The following is a 19,966-nucleotide window of genomic DNA, read 5'->3' on the forward strand; positions in this document are numbered from 1 at the left end:
TTGTAAGTTTACAACTCCTCCCTTTAAAAACCTGCTAACTTTCTCTGCATGCCCAATCTCTCTCCCGCTCAACCCTAAAGAAACCCAAAAGTTGAATTTTTATACTCTCTACATGTTTGCTTAAAGAGAAGCTGAAGGGAGACAAAAAAACAGCAATTTTGGATCTACAAAAGCCATGTTCATCAAGTCATTGGCCTTCTTTTGATCTTCTTGGGCATCTCCGACTTACGCGACAATGTCCCATCTTCATATCCTCCAAGTTCCTGCTTGGTCAATGATCCATTGGAATCTTTACAAAGAGCAATGAACATGTCTACACAAAGCACGGGGTTGCAATCAGCAATAGAATTACAGTAGTCTTAAAGTTTTCAATTATAATCACCACATTTATTTTGAGATAGAGAGTATAGATTACATACTGAGCCTAGGACTTTAACAATGGCAAATTCTTGTATTGGGAATATATATCTAGAACACAATAATGAATCCGAAACTCAAGAATGTGAAGCGAAATCAAGACAAGGTAATGGCAATCAAGCCAAAGCCAAGACCAGATAATCATCTCACTCTAGAATGGAATCCTCATACTACACATTAACAACAACATAAATAAGCCACATGTAGAAGAAAATCCATTTAAACAACAGAAAAAGAGGAATGGCAATGGAATGAAAGTTTAGATGTGAAAAGTACCCACCACATATGCGATGGGTGGATGTCAAAAGAGAACCAGTTTTCAGCTTGCTCATTGTCAGTGACTTCTTCCTCACTTTTCCTAATATCGAATAAAGTTCAGGACATATAGTCAGCAGAAGATCAGAGTTCACTGAGTGTTTCAATTACTTTGCAGAAAATATACCTAATGAAGATGATGCAATTAAACACAAAAAATCAATCACCCCTCTCCTCTCACTGAAAATCTGGTCGTCTCCTCCGGGAACCCCAATTCCACCACAGCCATTGCAAATTGGCATCTGAAAGAGACACACTCACCAAAAGGGGCCTGCCTTTCTTTCAAGTGGAAGCGGGAAACGTCGGTGAGAACGGAGTGAACAAATAGCTTGACTGCAAGAGATCCACAACATACTACAAATTCGAATCCTTCTCTCCTGCCATCGATCCTCCAGAGGGTCCCAATTTCTTCTTCCGCTACTTTCATGTGGGAGAAGTGAGCAAGAAGCGGAAGGCCTCCTCTTCCTCCACGGCTTCTGCCGCCGTTGCTTCTCCGGCGGTGAACATTAATGACGTTGGAGGGATGATGAATTTTAGTAACTGCAACTTTGGCTAACGGGGCTGGGTTAGGCTCCGTTAGGGGCAATTTTGGAATATTAATTGTTATGCGGTTTGGGCTTTTTGTTGAGCCCGTGTGTTTTAGTTTTCATAGGGCTTGAGATAAAAGTTTTGTGTCCTTATGATTAAAATTTAAGTCCTTTTTATTAAATAATAGTTTAGGGTGGTTTTTCATTAAAAAAAAAGTTAGCCCAAGCCCTTTTCATTAAAGCTCCCTTAAATAAAACTTCTCAAATTATTTTTGCCACTTACTAATTTTTATTTTATCACAATTTACGTTATCACATTTTATTTTATCGCCATGAGTAATGTAACCTATTTACTTATCAATTTGATCAATTCGACAAGGTCATTTGGTCTGATGAGATTCGCCTACTCATGCATTCCCTCTCAACATATCAATCACCAAATTTGCTTCCACCTATCCATTCATTCATCATGTACACACGGACAACACCCACTCAATGTCCATCTAACGCATATTCAAAAGTCTTTGCGCCCGATGCATTGAAGAACCTACGACTGAGATGGTTCCTTCCCCGGTCAACAATCGCATTGAAAGAAGTCAAATCAAAGCACAACCAAGATCACAAACTTATCTTTAATCGCTTGATCTTAGGCCTCAAATTGGCACGCCCGCACAAATCAAGAAGGACCAAGACATCCCAAAATCTTCAGCTTGTGGTCGAGAACAATTGTGAGACCAACACCAACTAATTCTTTAAGAAGAAATGATCGAGTACTAAAGTTTCTTTCCAAACTCAATACAAAGAATAAATAAATAAGGCGATATAGGGTGGCCTTGTCTAAATCCTTTAGAAGGTTTTATTACATAATTAAAATAGAATACGATACGGAAGAAACACAATGCATAATCTAGTTAATCCATTAATTTATCATCAAAACCATATTTTTTTTAAAGATAAACATAGATAGTCCCAATTAATTCTATCATAAAGGTTTTTCCACATCTAATTTTATAGTCAAGCTATTTGTTATTTAAAAAATTCTTTGGAAATGTACAAAGAAGCTTACATTACATAATCTATTAGCAACTAAACTAGCTTGATATTGCGAAATACAGGTATTTAAGACAGGACAGAGACGATTAACAAGTAATTTAGAAATAATTTTATGTCACATTATGTAAGCTAATGGGTCGAAACTAATGAAAAGTTTCAGCAGGATTATTCTTAGGAATTAAGGTAATATAAGTATGGTTTAGTATTTCAACAGAGCCTCCATCATAAAAAGCATTGACCATGTTGTGGTAGTGAAATTCGCCATCTTTAGCTTTGACGAAATTGTATCTACAAGACAAATAAGCACTTTGATCAAGGCCAAAACCTCACACGCCCATGAGGTGGGGGGTGTTGGCCAATACATTTCCGATGGCTAAGTCAATTTCTTTGAAAAGAGGGAGAGTGTTTAGGGCTTAAGTGCATAGCAAAAGCTTACTAGAGATTGGTGGAGATGAGGTATTTATAAGAGCTAGGCCGGCCACATGTCTCGGCAGTCGATTGGCCAAGATGAGTCATGCGTAGGATTGATGAGCAAAGAATTATCTCAAAGATATTATTTAATAAATAATATCTTGGAATTATATTTGAAATTAGGGCTGGGCACGGGCTGAGCTGGGCCCAAAATGAGAGGAATTGAACCGGACCGGTTTGAAAATAAAACGGGGTGGGGCGGATCGGGTAATAGAAATTTGAAAAACGGATACAGATCCTAACTCAGCCTATTTGAAACGGGCCGGTTCCTACGGGTCCACGGGTCTATTTTTTTTTCCTTCAGAATAGAAACTATCCGACTGAGCTTCAAAATTAGATGGGTTTCATATGCATAAAGTAATCTCTCTTTAAAAAAATTAATCTAACAATCATGATGATTAAAAAAAAAGAAAAGATCTAGAGAGAGGGGTTTGGGGTTAATTTAGGTGGAGATGTAGTACTGTAGTACAATAAATTTAGTATTGATTTGTGTACTACTATGGTATTGATCAAAATTTGATTAAACCCAGAAAGCATTTGGCATAAAACAATTCACAAAAAACCCAGAAAGCGTTGCTTTGGACCAATTAGCCGTGGAGATGTCCCATAGAAAGTATTTTGCATAAAATCCATAAAGAGTTTTGCATCTAAAAAAATCCCGTAGAGGAGCAAACCCAAATTCCAGTTGAGTTGAGAGGCGCTAAGGGAAGGAGTTAACGATGAACCACCGACGAGCAATTCCCACTCACGACGACGACAAAGGGTGGATGGTGTGTGAATTATGGAGAGAGAGATCGAGAAACTGAGAGAGACCCGTGTGAATTGTGATTTGTGATATGTGTGGAAAATGGGCATGGACAGTGGAGATTTACTCAATAAAAAGTTGGAGTGTTGATACGGTCTGGGCTGAGAGCCCGTGTCCTCAAATATTTTGACCTGCCCCGCCCCGCTATTTACATTGACCCCCCCCCCTCCCCACGCCCTTAACCCGCCCGTAACCTCTTAGACCTGCCTCAACCAGCAAGTCCATGACCTGTTTGCCCACCCCTATTTGAAATATCCTTAATTGGATATGGTTGTGTTAATTGAGTTGTTCTTCAATTAGTAGAGTATTTAAAATAAGATTTAGTAATTGATCATATCTTTAATACTTTTGACTTTTCTCTTTGCCATGGGCATGAGAGTTTGCAGTCGTAATTAGCAGCTCACGTCTTCTCGAGGGTTGAACTACGCATAGAGTGGATGTGGGTCTCGCCAATTTAATTAGGGTATTCTCGTCAATTATGTAAAAATCCATGTGTCGACTCTAAAATTTTCTGTATTATTTTTCACTCCACACATGTCATAAATGTTACCCTTAATTTGATCCCAATAACGCTGAAAAAAAAAACCATGAAAACCATCAGGTCCTTGAGCCAATTAATTCGAGCCCGTTGTGTGGAATAGGCCTCTTCCAGTAAAGTTAAACTTCTAAGTTTGAGTTATTTCCCGTTCTTTCCAATAGAGATTACTGTCACGATTAAATGAAAAGTGTTCTTGAATGTCAGATAATTATCTATGAGCAGAAGGCTTATATTTCCACGCTTGTGTTAACAGAGTTAAAAAGTAATGATCATGTGTCCAATGTTCTTTAAAAAGAAATAAAGATTTACGTTTAATAGGTTGTAGTTCTGAATCAAATATGATTGGGCTGTGATCAGAGTTTGCAATCGATAATACTTCTTTACCAAAGAGCACAATATATATAAATATAAATCACATTTGGATAACCAGAAGAGGAATTAGCAGCATTTTGATTCAGTTTAGATTGCCCAGCGGGGCTGTGAAATGTATCTGGAGTACCAGCCTATTTTCACTCGTGATAAGACTTTCCCAAACTAATTCCCGTACCAGGTATTAATTTAGAAGCAGCATCGTTGGTAAAATTATAACGTGTAAATATAGAATTCAGTCTCATCAAGAACACTGGTTCATTCTTCATATAAATATATATACTAATTAAAATCGCTTTTGAAATGGGAATTAGTAGACAGGGCAACCATCAACAACTATACCCTTGGCTGTGGGGCATGTAGCCAAATCACAGTGTTCACCATTTGTTCCCCACCAGGATATGCTCTTCTCGTAAGTGGTCAAAGAAAAGTACAAAAGTACCCCCATGAAAGCCACTCCAGCATCTAGGGCAGCAGAAAGAACGTAATTGTACCTCTGCCACCACTGCTTTCTGTACCTGAAAACAAAGTAGTTGAAAATAGTTCCAACCACAATCCAGCAATTGAAGTTCACAGTTGTAGCTGGTGGCATTGCAGCTGTTGCTCCCAAAAGTACTGGGAGGTTGATCAGTTTGATCCACTTTTGACTTGGGAAAGCTTTGTGCAGCAACCAGACCAATAGAGGTCCCAATGCACCTATGAGGAAAAACCAGTTGAGTGCTTTGTAGTTTCCGAGAGAGCCAAAGATTCGTTTTGGTCCGACAAGGCCCCAAATCACAGATGCATCAAAGAAGACACGGTCCCCAGGACAAGTCCAAGGACTGTTGGGAGGGAGTAATTGATCTTGACATATGTTTTCAATGCTAGACAGCAGCCACCATGCAACTCCTATATTGACTGTTCCAGCTATTATTGTTCCTATGCACTTTAATTTTGTGAAGCAAGAAAGGACAGATTAGCATTCAAGTAATGAGTGATGTTGTATGTATTGTCAGAACTGTAAGTTTGGATCATGCAATTAACATGATCGGTGATCCATATTCTTAGTCCACCACCATAAGCATTTTCTATTTCCAGAGTAAGAGAACACTGATTTCCCGTTAGTCAAGTTATACGAGTACTGTGTCTCATTTTAAATACGGGACCCTTCATAATTTTTTTCTCTTAATTTTGTTTTGATCTGGTCAATTTAATGGCAAGAAAAATAAAAAATAAAATGTTAGAAATTATATATTATAATATGAAATATTGTAATATATAATTTTAATAATTGAATGAAAAATAGTGTTAACCAATTTCTTAGAAAGGTTATGTTGTTTAGGTGTATTCCCTTGATAAGTGATGTATACTTATAGATGAAAAGTTACATCTCTTTAATAAGTAGAAATTGGATTCTATATAAACCCATGAAACCATTGGTATAATATACAGAAAATTAGAGTTAATTTTTACTCTTGAGAAATAGGGTTTCCCCGCTTTGTTTCTCAAATGATTCGTGTGTCAAATTCCGAGTCGTGTCTTGAGAGTACGGAATATATAAAGTTCGCCAAAAGTCCGAAGATTGAAGTGCTTTGACTTCGGATTATAGATTGTTGAATCATGGGAGATAGACGCCTATCAAACTACAAGCACAAGAGTAGGGGCGAAATTCTATCTTTAGGACATTGCATTTATGCAAGCCTCAATCTCCAAGTTTGTCAGTTTTTCTAACTTTATCTCTAATTGTTTATATTAATCTCATACATAATTGATGTTGTGATTTTCTTTATGAATACTTTCATTGAAATTTTTTTATTATTTTCATATTTTCTAATATTGCTCCAACAATCTAAAGATAGAGTTTTTATTTGGAATAATTAGAAAATATGATGTGTTTGTAAGATGCATATGCAGTTTACGGGAAAAGCAAAGGGGAAGGTAAGTATTAACCTTTTCTTGATTCATGCCTTTTGCATAGTATGATTTTAAATATTGGCAGTTATTATGGTAATAAGTCAATGCATTCTGGTAAAGAAAGACTGAGAGACACAAATGAATGGTGTCTGTTTAATACTTGTGTTTCATATACAATCATGTTTGTAACTCTGATTTGGGGTTTTTCGATTATATGTTTTGACATGGTTGTTCATACTCTTTGAATAAATAAGACTAAACATAAATATGTTTTATTTGGTAGTTCATACTGCAGATTAATATCCATCCCTGAGATAAGTTCCTCTTTAAGGAAGGAACTTCATTTGAATTTGATGCATTTGATTGATATATATGCGGCTAAGAACTTGTGCCAAACTGATCAGAAATGGCGTATCAGTTTTATATTTGGTGGATTTAGAGACTGCCAAACAGTTCGGCTATTCATGGGCTTTGGCTCATCATAGACTCGTGTCTGTTGGTGGAAACATACCAGTATGTTTAAATAAAACTATAGAATCTTTATAGTTTGGGTCCGTGATGATAAGGCCAAGGGGAGGACTTATATCATGCTATCATTTAATGACATGTATATGTTATATCGTATCTGTATATTCGAAGAACAATGTGGAGTTGTGTATTACTTCCGTTGTGGAGCATCATGAGCAGTTTGTAAGTCAATACTCGGTCATGTCTTTGGTTTGAAGGATCTGATGCACTTGGATCCTTGCATGAATGTATTTCTCTGAAATACATGGCTGCTTCAATCGTTGTGTTTAATTCATTTATTACTTGAATTATATATGCCACCCTGTGTGGGGTGGGTTGTGACAAGGATAAGGCAAGTTATTTGTCTTCCACATGCGAAAAGATTACAGGAAGGAACTGATAAGTATGCTTGTGGGCACTGCATGTATTTATAAGTATGCATGCATGTTTCTTTCCTGGGTTTGCCTTAAGGCACTCATTTGATTGGATTTGCCTATGGATTTGGTGTTTAATTTTTACGGAACACAATTTCATGAAAAGGCATTTCGTGCTTTTAACCAACACAATCAGTTATGATTGGTGAGGTTTGGTAGTGAACCGAGGAACATACATAAGTCTCCATTTGAATGGATGTATCCATTGCGAAGCAGTATTCTGCTTTCGCTGACAAGATAAACATGAACATTTCATACACATAAATACTTGAATTTGTGCAAGAATATTTGAGAAGCATATAATGCTTGCATTTGTCCAGGCTGTTGGTCATGAGAAAAATACAACACTAGTAAAATCTAATGGGCATGAGGGCCTGGAGGTTTTAGTGTATTTCCTCTTCAACCAAATTGTGTGTGTTTGGGGTTAAAAACCAAACGAAATGGAACCTAACCCACTCCTATCATTAAATGATAGGCACTAGAATGTGGTATAAAAGTTAGACACATACATGTTTGCAAAATTTGGAAGATTAAGTCTTCAAGCATGTCCTTATTTGAGATACTGGAAGATTAAGTCTTCAAATTATCTTGCAAAATAAGAGACATTGTCTAACTACATGCAGGTTGCAACTAGTCAGAGTTGCAAGTTCAAAGAAAGTGTACATACACTTGCATACCGGCCAAAAGAAGTGCGTTCAAATTTGTCAATGAATGAGTTTGTTATATCATGGATGGACATGGCAAGAAAGATTTTGTGATAAGAAAAAGAATAATCAGACCGTTGAGCTTGAACTCATTATGGATGAATTGCTTTCATCTTAGAAAAATGACGGTTGAATTGATAAGCAGAGGAGACTAAGGTCTAAAGAGGTGCTTATCTTAAAAGACTAGTGAGGCTTTAAGGCCTAAGAAGTTAGAATAGCTTCATATGTTTCTACTGATCTCATGCATTTCCGCAATCACAATTGTGAGAAAATTGTGGGGGTAACTTAAAATATCATTAAGATATAATGATATTTACTTAACAAGAAGTATTTGCTACCTAAACGTGATAATATGTAATTTTAAGGTATGGAAAGCATTAGAGATCTTTCTTTAAATACCTTAAATGTGGGGGAACATGCCCAAGTGTCAGCAAATTACTTATTAGTAAGTCTGAACATATGTTTTGAGGACTTAATATTGGAAAACAATTACTCTCGTATGAAATATAATTTCATAAGATGGATTGTGCACATCATTAAAGATATAGTCAACCTAGTAGTGGATCCAATTATTAAAGGTTTGACTAGAGACTAAGTTGATCATCGAGGGGAATGAGGCTAAAGCCAACATAACTAATGAATCAGCCGGGCGGAAACCTAACATAGTTGATTGGAGATCCCATGGTCTAAGTTCAATAAGCAAACTAGTTGGACATGATTCAAAGAAGTTAACACACTATATACCTCATTCCTATGATGGAAGAAGTGTGTTGTCTGCAGAAGTTTTAGGGTGTATATTTATACTTAATGACAGTGATATCTTATAAATAAGAGGAATAGAGCAGACTATTCTTAATCAGTGGTCACCTATGTGAGAGTAGAAATGGGTCGCTTCTATGAGAATGAGATGGCTAAATTCTCTAAAGCTCTCATGAATCTGGAATTTGTTTAGGACCAAAATGAACACAACCGTATGAACCGTAATATATTAGGATTAGTGATGTGTGTTGGTTATTGTCTCGGTTTACTGCTGCGGTGAACAGTTCAAGATTTTCTACATCCACTGCGTCACCAAGTAAACCCGATAAGTATTCACTAGGGTAGGTTCAAGTCCAAAAGACACCTCTCCCGATGCATCTCTTGTCCGCCTGTACTCTCAAATTCTTCCTAATTTTTCATTCATGTGGGGGATTGTTAGAAATTATATATTATAATATGAAATATTTTAATATATAATTTTAATAATTGAATGAAAAATAGTGTTAACCAATTTCTTAGAAAGGTTATGTTGTTTAGGTGTATTCCCTTGATAAGTGATGTATACGTATAGATGAAAAGTTACATCTCTTTAATAAGTAGAAATTGGATTCTATATAAACCCATGAAACCATTGGTATAATATATAGAAAATTAGAGTTAATTTTTACTCTTGAGAAATAGGGTTTCCCCACTTTGTTTCTCAAATGATTCGTGTGTCAAATTCCGAGTCGTGTCTTGAGAGTACGGAATATATAAAGTTTGCCAGAGTCCGAAGATTAAAGTGCTTTGACTTCGGATTATAGATTGTTGAATCCTGGGAGATAGACGCCTATTGAACTACAAGCACAAGAGTAGGGGCGAAATTCTATCTTTAGGACATTGCATTTATGCAAGCCTCAATCTCCAAGTTTGTCAGTTTTTCTAACTTTATCTCTAATTGTTTATATTAATCTCATACATAATTGATGTTGTGATTTTCTTTATGAATAGTTTCATTGAAATTCTTTTATTATTTTCATATTTTCTAATATTGCTCCAAAATAAAAAACTGCATATGAATGAAGTGAAGAAATGGTGTGCATAAATAATTTCCCTTTAAGAAATGCTCCTCATCTTGAGGGATTATTTTCAACTGATAGCAGCATGATACACATTGAAATTATCTGATTATATTTAATTAGTATGGATATGATATTTTTTTTATGATAGATTGTGGATGCGGTCCCTAACTATGAATATTCTTTGACTAAAACCTTGTTGGTTTTCAATTTTTGATCGAAGTCCCTGAAATTAATGTGATAATTTATTTCTATGTCTGTTACTATATTTTTAAAATAAAAAATTGAAATTTATAGTTATTTATATTAATGAGATTTTAAATAAAAAACCATAATTTGTGGGACTAAAAATATTAAAATATAAATATACTATTGTGTGTGTGTGTGTGTGTGTGTATAAACATGGGTATATTCATCAAAATTAACCAAAATATTATTGTACCAAAACATGGGTACATTCTTCAAATTCACAAAAAAAAAAACAAAAGATATTAGGCTTAATAACATTAGTAAATTTCTTTGATTAAACTTGATAGGGATACATTCTCAAATCAAAGAAAAAAGAATGTACCCATATCAGTTTAAAAATGAACTAGAAAAAAAATTGAACATATTTTATATAAAAAAAATGGTACATTTCACATATAACAATTTGGTATATTTAAGAATGAGTATATTTTAAGATTAAAAGTTTAAAAAAAAATTACATGAATGGGTACATATAAGATTAAAAAATTGAAAACATTTTTTAAAAAAGATAGTGGGTGCAAACTTATTCTAATTTATTTATTTATTTTGGAAATCTTTTGAATTGAAAATTAGTTAGGAGTTTAATAAAGGTGTGAGTATTAATATTCTAAATCAATTCTTAATTTTTATTTAAAAAAATTATGTAACAAACATGTAAATTCATTATTACATTAATCTTATGGACTTGGATCAAAATATGAAAACTAATAAGATTTCAGTCAATAAACATTAGTAATTAGAGACTGGATACTAATTTTCCCTTTTTTATCCTACAATTAGAAAAAAAATGGTAAGTCAAGAAGATGTACCTGGACTATGAACATGGATATAGGTGGGATCTTCATGTAATGACCTAGCTTAAAATCATTGAGAAAGGAAATTGCCTGCGACATGCTTATATATCCATATGTTTTGAAACACACATTGGCTATTGGCTTGCCAGGTAATATCAATCCCATAATGTATTCTGTGATGATGTTTAGTCCTGGAGACTGCCATATAGAAAGAATAAAAATTTTGAGATGGTTCGAATAGACTTCAGATTTAAAAAAATCCGAAGGCTACTAAATCACACATGAAAACAATTGTTTGCACCATCTCAACTATAGTTACCATCTAGGGTACAACCTCTCTAATAGAGACGGAACCTATTTGTATGAGACCTAGCCATGCATTGACCCACCTTCATAACTAGGTCTCACCTTTGTTAGAGAGATTGTACACGGTAAAGGGTCATATGAGAGAGTACATATATGATATAGCTAAAACAAATCTAAAACAAGTCAGATGGCTAGTGGGTTGAAAGCTTACCTGATTTGTTGTGGCAGTTATAATGCTTATAGGAAGAGTGAAAACTAATGCAAGTCCAGCTGCAAAAATAAGTCCCCACCATGGCATTTGGATTTGATCTTTCATGAATATGCACATCACTAGAGAGAGTACCAGGGACACCAAAAGCATAAGATGAAACCACCAGTTAGGTATGTCCTTGTATTTCCTCATTAATCTGGTGTGTATGTCCACCTTTACACTCTGTGATGCCCTTCGGTATTGTTTATATATCTCTCTGTTGGAACAACAACAGCTGTATATATTAATTCATTCATTTCCAATAATAAGCCTCGCCATGTATTAAAGAGATGATATACAAGATAACCAGTTGCAATGATACAAATAGCAATACTCAATTGTTTACCTTCCGTTGAATAGGGCAACGTGCGTGAGGGTCGAGACAACAGACGCAAAACCGATGCCATATGTCAAAGAAAAGAACACACTCAAGTTTATGCGTCCTTGTCTTTCATAGGCAGGCATGTCAATCTCAAACTTGTTATTCACAAGGGCGGAGACATTATATATTTGGCCACCGGCGTCAAACAAATGTGAAGAGAAGATTGCAAAGTTCTTGGCATTGTACAAATTGACACCCCAATAGGCAATTGGCAGTAACATGTACATAACAAGAACATAGCCAGCAGCAACATTGACAATGGCAAAGAAAGGGCTGATGAGAGGGCTGTAGAGGTAGGAGGCTATGACCGTCCAATCAAGTGAAAAGGCTCCAATGCCAAGTCCTCCCATGCCTGACCCTATTTGTTGGGCAGTGACTGACTTAGGGTATATCCAACAAACCCATGAAATTGTTGACAAGGTTGGGAAAAGATAGCCGGGGACGACAAACCAAGCGAAGCTGCATATGAGTGCTATAAAAAAGAACTTCCCTCTTGACATTCGATTGTTGTCTTTCTCATGTAGAGCCCTTCATATCAAGGAAAATGAAAAATGAAAAATTAGAGACATTGTTACTTATTAATTTCTTGTTCAAAAACTAAAATAAAATACATGCATGCATGGATAGTTGATAATTGGTGTTTTAATGAGTCATTTTCAAGGCATGGGGGCATCAAGAATAACACTTTTAATGCCCTTAACATTATATCCGAGACCCATTTTATATGATGACCAACAATGTAGCCTTGTCTAAGAGCAACTCCACCCATGGAGCCCTCTCCCCTGGCAATCCACTATTCAATCCACCATATTGAACAGTAACTGCCTTAGATGAATAGTAACTACCATTAATGAACAGTAATTGCCATTTACATCTCCACCCTTGGAACCCTCCCCCTGGCAATAAGCAATTAAAATAATAGTTTTTTTTGTTTGTTTAAATAATAAAAAATTACAAAAGCTCTCTCTCTCTCTCTCTCTCTCTCTCTCTCTCTCTCTGACACAAAAAAAATAAAAAATTGCAAAGCCCTCGGGCCACAGGCCCGTCGACTCCCCACCCCACCTTCGCTAGGGCTCCCACCGTCGCTCGGCCTCCACACGGCTGGACCTCTCTCCACCGGCCCTCGAGCCCTTTGTCCTCGCCTGTCGCCCAAGCAACCAGCCTCCGCTGGAGTTGCTCTAAAGCAGCATTACTCAAATTAATAGTAGCCATCTTATTGTTTGGTGGAAAACGACACACAAATTTTTCAAACATAGAACACCTATGCATATAAGAGTCCTATAACAACTCAAGACTACTACATACTACGTACAACTCAGATACATCACAAGATTAAACCCTACTTATCAACATTGAGTACTGTTAGAAATTAGAATGAGTCGCAAGTTGGCGCAGATGCCATAAAGGATAATGCTAGGGGAATCAAAATTTTAAACTAAATTTATAAAATTATGTGTCATCAATAGCAAATAAGCACATTAATCAACATTTAAGTAATAATTCAATGATCAATCACCACATCATTTGGTTTAAAAGTTTTAGTTTCCCTAGCATTACCCCACCATCAAACCATCACAAGTGGCTACTTTTAAGCACTCATGCATGCATAAGACCAAATTCTCTGCACTCAAAATGGGTTTAGTCTCGCTGAAGCCCCAATAAATGAATGACATGTATTTATAAACTTAACTTTTCTAACTTCATTGTCATAAATTTAATATGTCAAACAATTATTAAGACTATAGAGAAGTCACACCTATTTTGAGTAGGGCTAAGTTGGGCCGATGAAATGTATATGCAATAGTGACACTAGTGTTGAAATATTAATGTTAAAGTTGTTGTATTAATATTAATATAAATTACCAAGACAAATGATTGGTGTAGAAGAGGCCACATGCTTTACTAGGAAGGAGAGGGAATCTCCGCCAAGTCAAGTCAAGGAGCGTGTGTTGAAAATGGGGGTGTGCTATCCCCTTGTTTTTTTTTTCTTTCACACTGCTTATTAGCTTGTTAATTTTTATGTTTTGATCTTTATCAATATTTTGATTTTTTTCAATTTATCTGATTCAACGGTCAAAATTTAAAAAACGTATGAAAAAAAATAAAAAAGAGTCTATGATCACACGCCTTAAAAATATCTTCAACGACGTGCTTTGTGAGCGTAGAATTGTGAAAGTGTGGAGTTTGACTAACATTTTACATTTTGTCTTCTTCTGTTTCTTGCCAAAATTCCAACAATTAGGTGATAGTATTCTGGATCTACCGAAAAATCTCTCTGGCTCTAAATTACCTGAACAAGGAGACTTGAACGAGACTACTCGGCCACCACATCTCCGCCGGATCCACCACGTACCTTCGGAGAATACCAGCCCACCCATACCCTAATACCTGCAGCCCTTAATTACCATTAATCAGCACTCAGCAGCAGATCAACCCCTAATAAATACATTAATCAATTGTTACCTGCGTGGTTATAACAAGTATCCAACTGGCCAAGAACGAGATCTTTCTATGATAAAACGCTTTTATTATATCCACAATGCTAATCGCATAAGCCGTTCCACTTCCGAATCCGGAGCCAGCATTGGCAAATATGGATATCAGCACGTGCTCCTTCATGTTAAACGGACCAGGGTTCAGCGAGAACTCCTTCGACCCTATCTGAAACTTCCGCTTCGGCAGCGCCCTCGCCATGAATCGTCCGATGGGGAGCGTCGCCACCTGTACGGAGATCATCGAGATGATGAGGGGCTCCGTGCGGTAGGAGAAGAAAGTGTTGAGGAATGAGAGGAGGGCGCAGGAGGCGAGGCCTAGCGTCCACATTCGGAAGGTCCATACTGGAAGGGTGGGATCGTCGTCGTTTGAGACAGTTAAACGGACTTCTTCGACCGGAGAAACGTCGTTTTCGTCGTGTTTTGTGGCCGGCTCTATCTCAAGAGTGGTGGACATGGCGGCAATGGCACTGGGAGAGAGAGAGAGAGAGAGAGAGAGAGTGAAAGGACTAAAAGAGTGAGAGTGTAAAAAGAGGTTTTTGAGGGATTTTGTTTGTTTGTTTTCAAATACTTTAAAGTCGTTTTAATGTGTGATTAAAAGTCGTCGGAATTGACGAGATAATCTTTTCATGCAAATACTCCCTATGAGTTTTCGTATAAAAAAAAAAGCAAGAGAAAATTAGATAAAAGGAACTTTTGCAATTAAATTTTCTATTTCTCTATAGTCTTCAAAATTTTCTCTATTGTGATCATTTAGGTAGATGGCACAGCTACCATATGTTCAAAAAAAAATCAACCTTTGTATTTAATTGGGCAAGATTTAAATTTTCTATTTCTCTATAGTCTTCAAAAATTTTCTCTCTTGTAATCATTTAGGTAGATGGCACTGCTACCATACGTCGAAAAAAAAAAATCAAACTTTGTATTTAATTGGGTATTTGAGATATTTTAACGGATTTGCTTTGTAGAGATTTCTCATATAAAATTTTAATTCAATTCTCTCAAAAACTCATGGAGAGAGGTAATATTTGTAAATACTTAAAATACACTACAAAATATCTCCAATTCCCTCTAATTCCTCAACTTTTTCAAATTCTTTAAAATCAATTTCTAATTGAATACACCTATAAAGTTATAATTTTTTTTTAATCATAATTGAATACACTTTGATTTATAAGGATTTTAATAAGAAATCCAGATTGCATATACCTTGAATTTTAGAGAATCACTTAAAATACTAATTGAATACCCCTATATTTATAAAAAGAATTAAATTCCTCAAAATTCCAATTAAATACAACCCCAAAATTCATTTCTGGTTGATATTTGTAAGATTCATTAATTTTATTTTCCAGCTGATACGTAAGGAGATATTGGATATCAGAAAAAGTTTTCTTGCGGGACTTCTTCTAGCTATTTTTGTATTTGGACTATTGAGCCTTGCAACAAATATTTTGACCAGAAGATGTGGTCTTAATTGTGGCCGGGTGCGATAAGATCATACCGCAATCAGTGGATCTCAAAAATGAATATTTATTTATGTTGCTGTTGAACCTTTTAACCAAACTTGTGGCTGCTGTATCATTTGAACTTGCATTATCAACTGTGAGTGTGCATAACTTTTTTATACCTGTTGACCTTAAAAATTATCAAGCCTATGTGGGGCTCAAGCCGAGTAACTAATGAGCTAATTACGTCATTCGGTTGTATGCGGGTGTGCCAACTCGTCGACCGAGACTTGAATAGATAACCAGTCGACCTCGACGTAGTGCTATTTATCCAAACTGAAGATGTCACTAGTGGCCTTCACAGTGCTGTTTATCCAAACTGAAGATGTGTCGGCGAAGAAGATAATAAAAATCTCAAGATGTTTGAGAGGTTTCGCGTAGAGCGAGGGTTTGCACAGGACAGTTTTGTGTGTTGAATTAGAGGAGCTTTTGCATGTTGCACATCGTCTTATATTTATAGCAGGGAGGTCTCCTTCATACTCTTTAGCTGTGACCTGCCAATACGTTTTCCAAATTGCACCCGTCTCTCTATGATGCTATCGGAATATTCTTGATATACCACCAGTGACCAAACCAAATCCCTTTTGATCTCCTTGTGAACTTAAATTTCTTGATAGAAATTCAACGCTTATGTCGAGCCCAATAACGTGGCCTTCCAATAATATTAAAACAACTCATCCAACCATGATATCTAATTCCACACGCTTCAAAATGCAATGCTAATTGCAAGCAGATTGCAATATCACCTCACTTGTCATTATCACATCACATTATTTTTACTTCATCATTATCCCATACATGCATGAAGATCATGCATCCTAACAATTCTGATCAAACCCATGCTGCTCCAACCCGATGACAAGAATCCCAATCCCATTCGAACTACACCGCTTGCTTGAGGATATAATCTACATCCTATCTATCCTGCTTAAGAATATGATAATTCATATTAAAAGATAATTATTATGATAAAAATCATAATATTATCATTTAACAATAACAAAATCATCTTCATTTTTTCATCCAAAGGTTGGGAGCTATGCTCACTCAATGACCTTAATTACACGGGCCGATGATGTAATTTTTGGGTCCAAACAATACCCCAATCCAGTAAACATGTTTCTACAGCTTGTGCAATTACCTCATCACGAGTGGGAACCACTTGAAAATTTATGAATCTTTTTTGTAACACCCAATCTTTGTCAATGAAATGTGCAGTAAGACACATATATCCAAGATTCTAAATAGAAGTCCACAAGTCAGTTGTGAGACTCACTCGCGAATTTGAAGATTCAACATCTCCTTCAGTTTTTTTCTTTCCTCTGCATACAATTGGACACAATCTTTTGTAGTTGTTGTACAATAGTTTAAATCGAAGCCTTCCTTCTCCACAAAGCTAAATGGTAATTCATCAACAATAATCATTCTAGCAAAGAGTTTTCGGCAATGCTCTTGGTCAAATTTCCAATTAGAAAGAGACTCTGCTGTTGTAAAAGACAAGAGTTGTTGTTTCTTGTCCCCTTTATAAGGGTACTTCTTACACTTCTTTGTATGCCTTTTAGTGTAGTGGTTCCATTGGTGCTAGAACATGCAAATATTTTCTTACAATAGGTGCATTAATTGTGCCTTAGCAATCCTACTTCCATCCGCATTTAGAAATCCTTCATAATGTGCCCAAACTTTAGACTTGGGTTCATTTACTCTTTTGCGTTTAGATGGTATCTAAGGTTTAATTGTAGCGTTTTGAGGCTCTACAAGAGCAGCTGGCAAAGGCTCTCTTGGAGTGGTTGTCTGATTATGTTCTACCATATATGACAATCAAATGGACATGAACAATTAATACATGAAACAAAATAAAAATATTAACATATGACAACAAAAATAGTTGATAGGAAGTAACATAAATATATAAGACATAAAGACGTCAAAATTTTAATTAAGTTTGTATGATCATACATGAGGAACTAATTAATTGAGATTTTATCAGATATGTATGCATGATTACCTAGAATACTTCTTTTCTTTTATTTTTTTAATAATTCTTTCTTCACTTTCATGCGATATGATTCGAAAGAGCTCCCTAATCAAACTTGCAGGGTGCGTTTGTTGCGCCGGACTGTCTCGGACTGGACTAGCTACCGGGACTAAGCTGGACTAGCTTAGACTGGACTAAGCTGGACTAACTTAGTGAAGCGTTTGGTGTAATGTCGGACTAAGAAGCAGGATAAGAAAAACAGTATTGTTCACCAGATTTGTGTTTGCTTAGACTAGGACTACAAATTTTTGCCATTGTGTAATAGAGTAATGCTACAAATCTCATTATATGGGTTAATTGGAGCATATTTTTGCCATGTATATTATGAATCTTAAAAAAAAATTGACAATTGTTTTGTTTCTATTACCTGCTAATAGAATTGGGTTTAATTTGCAAATGTAGCTTGGTTTAAACTCTATCACCCAACAGAAGAAAAATAATAGTGCCCAATGCATGCAACTTCAACAAATACAAGTACATAAGAAGATCTCCATAATTTAGAAAATCCTAGTTAACATTAGTTAACATTAGCCAAAATAGATCTCCATAATTTACAAAATGGCTAGTTAACATAAGCCAAAATACTAGTGCAAAGCTAAGTTATAAGCCATAACATAAGATTGTATGATTAATAAAATACATCCATGCTAACATTAATAAAATACATCCATGTTAACATTAGCCAAAATCCTCATCCGCTTGCGTTGTCGCTTAAAAGCCTTTGGACGAACACTTTCTTGAGTTCCGGTTTGATTGCCCTGAACACTCCCACATTTTTTTGTTTATCCAAAATAAGAGACAATGCATCAATTTGATCCATAGGAGAGAGACCCATTGCTTCAAGTTCATTAGCTATGTCAGTATGATCTGCAGTACCTTGAACTAAAGCTTCAGTTACCATTTGCATCCTCTTCCCACTTTCAACATAAAAATCTTTCAGTCCACTGATAATTGCCTCGGTTCCATCACTTGAACTTCCCACAGCTCTTTTCCTCTTTCTTTGGCTATTTTCAGATGGGGTGCTTTGTTGGCTTTGTTGGTTCATTGAAGAAACAAAATTTTCACCTCCAATATCACTTTCACCAACATGATCATGACTTTGTTCCTCCACCATTTGAGCAGGGGTTTCGGCTACATTACCCGTAGCCCGATCTTTTCCAAATATATATGCAAATCTATCAAACAGTGGAAAAGGTTTGCTTCTCCATCCATCGACTTCTTTATTTCTCTAAGATTATATCAACATAGCAAAACTAAAATTTAGCATGCGTAACATATATAGCAGCAATAATATAACTAATGTATAAATAAAATAGGATATGAACCTGCACATAAGTTTGCCATGAGTCATCACTGTCAACTTCAACGCACTTTTTGACATCATTCCATGCAAATCCACTTGTGTTTATCATGTCAACGACCATACTATATGTTTTTTTCCATTTCTTCAACTTGGACTCAATATGTGGATTTGCCTTTATATTTGAATGAGGACATAAAACATTGACAGCTTTTGCTATTTCAACCAAAGTACCTTGTTTGAAAGCACCGGTGTCACACCGTTGCTTCCGAGCAACAAAATCCTCAAGAACTCCTAGTAATACTTGTTCCTCAAATGCTTCCCATTTACGCCTTCTTCCTTTTGGCTCTTGAGTAGCATTCAAAATATTTTCGTTATCCATACCTAAACAAAAAATATTTTAATGAAGGAAAATACCATACAAATAATCAATTTGCATAATATCCAATCAACTTGCATAATATCCAATCAACTTGCATAATATCCAATTAATTTGCATACCATCCAATCATTGTGCTAATATATAACAAATGCATGATAAAAAGGAATACTAAAATAAAATGTTATCATTAACACATATAGCTAGTTCGGTTGCTGGTTCCTAATTGCTCTCCACTCGTTATACATTTCCTGAGCCATGTCATTCCTCTTTGCAGTCCACTGGTCAGATGTTTGAACACTACCAACATATTCACCTTCTTCTGTATTTTGTCCATCTTCTATTATTGGCAAATTCTCCATTGGATCTACAGACATCTCTTGCCTAATAAGATTGTGTAGTAGGCAACAAGCGGTAATTA

At 35.9% G+C, this 19,966-nt stretch overlaps 2 protein-coding genes and 1 long non-coding RNA gene across 4 annotated transcripts in view; all 3 read right to left on the reverse strand.

The window, feature by feature from the left end:
• On the reverse strand, nucleotides 1-1,037 carry LOC126605919 (uncharacterized). The gene is made up of 3 exons (XR_007617061.1): nucleotides 994-1,037; nucleotides 698-775; nucleotides 1-313 (listed from the first exon to the last, which is right to left on the reverse strand). It is a non-coding gene; the product is annotated as an uncharacterized LOC126605919 (long non-coding RNA).
• A 3,662-nt stretch (nucleotides 1,038-4,699) lies between these two features.
• Nucleotides 4,700-14,887, reverse strand: LOC126604171 (oligopeptide transporter 2-like). Its single transcript, XM_050271314.1, has 6 exons — nucleotides 14,295-14,887; nucleotides 14,122-14,219; nucleotides 11,796-12,359; nucleotides 11,411-11,666; nucleotides 10,909-11,091; nucleotides 4,700-5,420 (listed from the first exon to the last, which is right to left on the reverse strand). The coding sequence occupies exons 1-6, from the start codon at nucleotides 14,778-14,780 to the stop codon at nucleotides 4,806-4,808; spliced, it is 2,202 nt and encodes a 733-aa protein (XP_050127271.1). The 5' UTR covers nucleotides 14,781-14,887; the 3' UTR covers nucleotides 4,700-4,805.
• A 3,448-nt stretch (nucleotides 14,888-18,335) lies between these two features.
• Nucleotides 18,336-19,966, reverse strand: part of LOC126602217 (protein ANTAGONIST OF LIKE HETEROCHROMATIN PROTEIN 1-like) — a 5,415-nt gene continuing 3,784 nt past the window's right edge. For both annotated transcript variants that reach the window (XM_050269048.1, XM_050269049.1), the window contains 2 exons: nucleotides 19,192-19,966; nucleotides 18,336-19,094 (listed from right to left, as the gene is read on the reverse strand). The exon at nucleotides 19,192-19,966 is cut by the window's right edge and continues 240 nt beyond it. In XM_050269048.1, the coding sequence (XP_050125005.1) occupies nucleotides 19,749-19,966 (218 nt within the window). In that variant the 3' untranslated portion in view covers nucleotides 18,336-19,094; nucleotides 19,192-19,748. The remainder of the gene's footprint in view (nucleotides 19,095-19,191) is intronic.

This window comes from Malus sylvestris, chromosome 15, assembly GCF_916048215.2.
Source record: "Malus sylvestris chromosome 15, drMalSylv7.2, whole genome shotgun sequence".
NCBI lineage: Eukaryota > Viridiplantae > Streptophyta > Magnoliopsida > Rosales > Rosaceae > Malus > Malus sylvestris.